Source organism: Echinops telfairi, unplaced genomic scaffold (genome assembly GCF_000313985.2).
Source record: "Echinops telfairi isolate 266 unplaced genomic scaffold, ASM31398v2 ScPeMD7_30;HRSCAF=105, whole genome shotgun sequence".
Lineage (NCBI taxonomy): Eukaryota > Metazoa > Chordata > Mammalia > Afrosoricida > Tenrecidae > Echinops > Echinops telfairi.
The window spans coordinates 3149237-3153246 of NW_022103927.1; the positions used below are offsets into that span (position 1 = coordinate 3149237).

The 4010-nt window shown below is 60.8% G+C and overlaps 1 protein-coding gene across 1 annotated transcript in view; it reads left to right on the forward strand.

Annotated features, from left to right (window-relative positions):
* Window positions 1-227: 227 nt before the first annotated feature.
* The window catches only part of DDX39A (DExD-box helicase 39A), a 4621-nt gene continuing 838 nt past the window's right edge, over window positions 228-4010 (forward strand). Inside the window, exons 1-7 of the mRNA XM_004715572.2 lie at window positions 228-799; window positions 1540-1758; window positions 1993-2120; window positions 2495-2587; window positions 2902-3085; window positions 3631-3749; window positions 3915-4005. Coding sequence (XP_004715629.2) covers window positions 790-799; window positions 1540-1758; window positions 1993-2120; window positions 2495-2587; window positions 2902-3085; window positions 3631-3749; window positions 3915-4005 — 844 coding nt within the window. The 5' untranslated portion in view covers window positions 228-789. The remainder of the gene's footprint in view (window positions 800-1539; window positions 1759-1992; window positions 2121-2494; window positions 2588-2901; window positions 3086-3630; window positions 3750-3914; window positions 4006-4010) is intronic.

Consider the following 4010-nt stretch of genomic DNA (forward strand, 5'->3'; position numbering starts at 1 on the left):
TACTGTGTCTTACAGGATAGCTATGAGTCAGAATTGAAGGCAGTGAGTGGTTTTTTGTTAGTCTGACCCCCCAGGTGGGCTGCAAGCACCTCATACTTGCTTAGTCCCTCCCACCCAGTCCTCAGAAGGCCACATTCACAATGGAGGAGCCCTGGTGACGCAGTGGTTGCATGTTGGGCTGTGATCTGCAAGGTCAGCAGTTCAAAACAGCCAGCCCGCTCCGTGGGTGAAAGATGAGGCTTTCTCCTGTGGTAAAGAGCTACAGCCTCAGAAACTCACAGGAGCAGTTCTGCCTTGTGCTGTAGGGTAGCTGTGCGTTGGCATTGACCCAATGGCAATGAATTTGATTGTTGTTTAAAAAAGAACAAACCCCGAGTATTCACAATGAAGGTGTGTGAATTACAACCCAGTGACGCAAAGGAGGCGGGAGCCAGTGAGGTGGGGGTGAAGGGTGGGTTGGGTGTGGTAGAGAGAACCAGTTACTATTCAGGACCTGGGGAGAAGCCGATTTGTTCTGAGTAAATGTGGTGGAGACAGCTGCTTGGCGTGGAGTCGGGAGGAGAGAGTGCCCATAGGTAGGCCATGGGAGTGGTCAGTGCAGAAATAAGTCTAGGGAGTGCGTGGGGGGACCAGAGGAAGTCCTACAGAGAGGTCGGGATCCAACACTGGGCCCAGGGCACCTCTGCTGCGGCTGCTCTTGTGTCTCTTTAAGCGGGGCCAGGCCCGGCCGGGGAACGTGGAGGAAGACCGGCTTCAGGTTCAGGTCCCTGTGGGCGCTCCCTCCAATTGATGCGAGGTGGTGAGTCCTTTGTATTAATTCCATTTACTCTCTCGGCGGCGGCTTGCTTTTTATTGGCCTGGGCCCAATGGGAGGCCTATTCATGAGAGCACATAATTATTCCCGGGTGCCAACCACAAATTGCTGGGCAGGCACCACTCTCCAGTGCCTGCCCTCCATGGGCCCCCACAGCAGCCTGTTCACAGGCAGTCCCCCCAGCCTGAGGTCTCCAGGGAGTGCTGGGGAGGGGCTGCTCTCGTGCAGGGGGGCGGGGCGCCTGAGAGGCCCTGTGGGGCTGAGGAAGGAGAGCAGAGGTGGGCTGACGTTGAGTGAGGGGGTACAAGGGCTCACTCAGAACACTTCTCTTGTGGGGGTGTCTCTGTGTGAGTGGGACCACGTGTCCACCTGGTGGTGTGTGTTGTAGCAGCTGAGAAACAGTGCCGACTGCAAGGATTACAGGGATAATTGCCCCATGTGGATCACTGGGCCTTTCCCACTGGCACTGCAGGGCGGGTTTGGACCACAAACCATGTAGTTGGTGACCTAAGGCCCCCTAGGCTCATTGATGCGTGTTTCATGAGGGGCCAGGGGTGGGACAGGCTGCTGTGCAGGTAGAGAGACGATGGAGGTTGAGGGAAAGGTCAAGATGGCACGGGGACCCCTGGGCCCAGACCGCCAGCAGCGGCACCGTGCCTCCCTCCCCACCCCAGGACGTGTCCCCTTGCCGGCTCCTCTCACAGCCCTCCACCCCTTCTGCTCAGTCTTTAGCACCATGGCGGAACAGGATGTGGAAAACGAGCTTCTGGATTACGAGGAAGATGAAGAGCCCCAAGCCCCGCCAGAGAGCACCCCGGTTCCCCCCAAGAAAGACGTCAAGGGCTCCTACGTGTCCATCCACAGCTCTGGCTTCCGGGACTTTCTGCTGAAGCCTGAGCTGCTCAGGGCCATCGTGGACTGTGGCTTTGAGCATCCTTCTGAGGGTACGGATGCTCCCCGCCCTGCCAGGGCCTGCTCCCCAAGACCGGCTCTGCCCTCTGGGTGGGGCTGGGGGTGTGCTGGGACCCCGTAAATGACCTCCGACAGACAGCCTCGACCCACAGTTGTTTGTGACACCACAGGGCCTGCTCTCGCCCCAGGTTCCTCGGCCAGCCAGTGAGGAGCCTGCGCAGAGTGTCCCCCACTGTCTGGCCACTCATGTTCTTTTCCTCCTCCAGTCCAGCACGAGTGCATTCCTCAGGCCATCTTGGGCATGGACATCCTGTGCCAAGCCAAGTCGGGCATGGGCAAGACGGCAGTGTTCGTGCTGGCCACCCTGCAGCAGATTGAGCCTGTCAACGGACAGGTAGGGACAGCCTGCTCTCCCCCCACCCCCTGGGGACCCACCCAGTGGAAAGGCCCTGGATTTGCTGAGCAGAGAGCACTTCTGGGTTGTTAGCAGGCTTTCAGAGAGGGGGTGGGCCCCTGAGAGCAACTTCCCAGGTCACCTGGGCTAGGCTGGGCCTCTTTGGGTGGGGTGTCCCTCTGGGTGGGAGATGGGCCTCAGGAGCTAGGAGAGGGTACAAGTGAGGATTGGGGGGCAGGGAGAATGGGGGTGCTGGTGGGAGTGGTAGGAGGTCCCTGCGTGGGCAAGACCCAAACAGTGTGGGCCAGGAAGGACAGGGCATGCTGGGTAGTTCAGGGCCTTCCCTTCAAGCTCTTTCTCCTCCCACCCCACAGGTGACGGTCCTGGTCATGTGCCACACGCGGGAGCTGGCCTTCCAGATCAGCAAGGAGTATGAGCGGTTCTCCAAGTACATGCCCAGCGTCAAGGTGAGCCCCCAGGACTGGGCCGGGCGCCCCTCGGTCGTCTGCAGCGGGCAGCCTCAGCTGTGGCCCGGCTGGCCTTTACTAACTAAACTTGGCTGCAGGGCTGCCTTTGAGGTTTGTGGTGGCTTAATGCTCCTTAAAAGCCTGCTGAATTATGCATGGTCCCTGAGGCCGGTGCTGCCCCTACCTCGAGGCTGCTCTTTCTGGGGCACCCGCAGCCCTGGCCTGCTCTCAGCCGGGTCGGATGGGTGGGCATCCTCGGGGGCCAGATGTCAGCCTGGAGGGGCTGCAGTGACTTCCTCCCTGTGGCCCTGTAGGTGTCTGTGTTCTTCGGCGGGCTCTCCATCAAGAAGGACGAGGAGGTGCTGAAGAAGAACTGCCCGCACGTCGTGGTGGGGACCCCCGGCCGCATCCTGGCGCTGGTGCGCAACAGGAGCCTCAACCTGAGGAACGTGAAGCATTTTGTGCTGGACGAGTGCGACAAGATGCTTGACCAGCTAGGTGAGGGCTTGGTGTCGCCGCAGCTCGGGGCCCCGCAGGAGGTTTCCCAGGGGAGGTGCAGGGGTGGGAGGGAAGAGGACGGCAGCACGTTGGGCTGCCTTGAAGGAAGACTCGGGAGTGCCAATGTGGCGTGCTGCTTTCTGCGCCCAAGCCAGACAGGGTTGCACACATACGTTGTCCCCACTAGTGGTGTCACCTACAGCCGTGGTGTTAGAGATGGGCTTGTGTCAGGGTTGGGCTGCAGCTCTGGCCCCAGCAGCTGTCTCTGCCTCAGGCTCCCCCCCCTGAAGCGGGGCACCAGGCGCACTGGCACGGCTGCTCTGCGCGGGCTGCGTGTAAGTGACCGCAGCTCCTTCCTCGCCTGCGCTTTGCCCGAGTCCAGCCCCTCAGGCACCTTGGGACTCGCCCTTCCCTCCACTTGGTCTCACACCACTGTCACGGTGCCAGCGGCTCCCTGGCTATGGTGGGGTGGGGTCTGGGCCCGGGTGGGGGCCTGGCCTGGTGGGCACTGATGCCCAACCCCCCTCTTCCCCTCCCTCCCCTAGACATGCGGCGGGATGTGCAAGAGATCTTCCGCCTGACGCCGCACGAGAAGCAGTGCATGATGTTCAGCGCCACCCTGAGCAAGGAGATCCGGCCCGTCTGCCGCAAGTTCATGCAGGATGTGAGTGGGGCGGGGACAGGTGACTCACGGGGGTGCCGCCTCCCGACACACATGGGGAGCCTGTGAACTTAGAGTTTTTACTGAGGCTGGGATCTAGCAGGCCCCCTGGAGGTTTTCCTCATCCGAAGTAAGCCCTGCTCACTCCTCCGCCTCCTCCCGTTGTAGCCCATGGAGGTGTTCGTGGACGACGAGACCAAGCTCACGCTGCACGGATTGCAGCAGTACTACGTCAAGCTCAAGGACAGCGAGAAGAACCGCAAG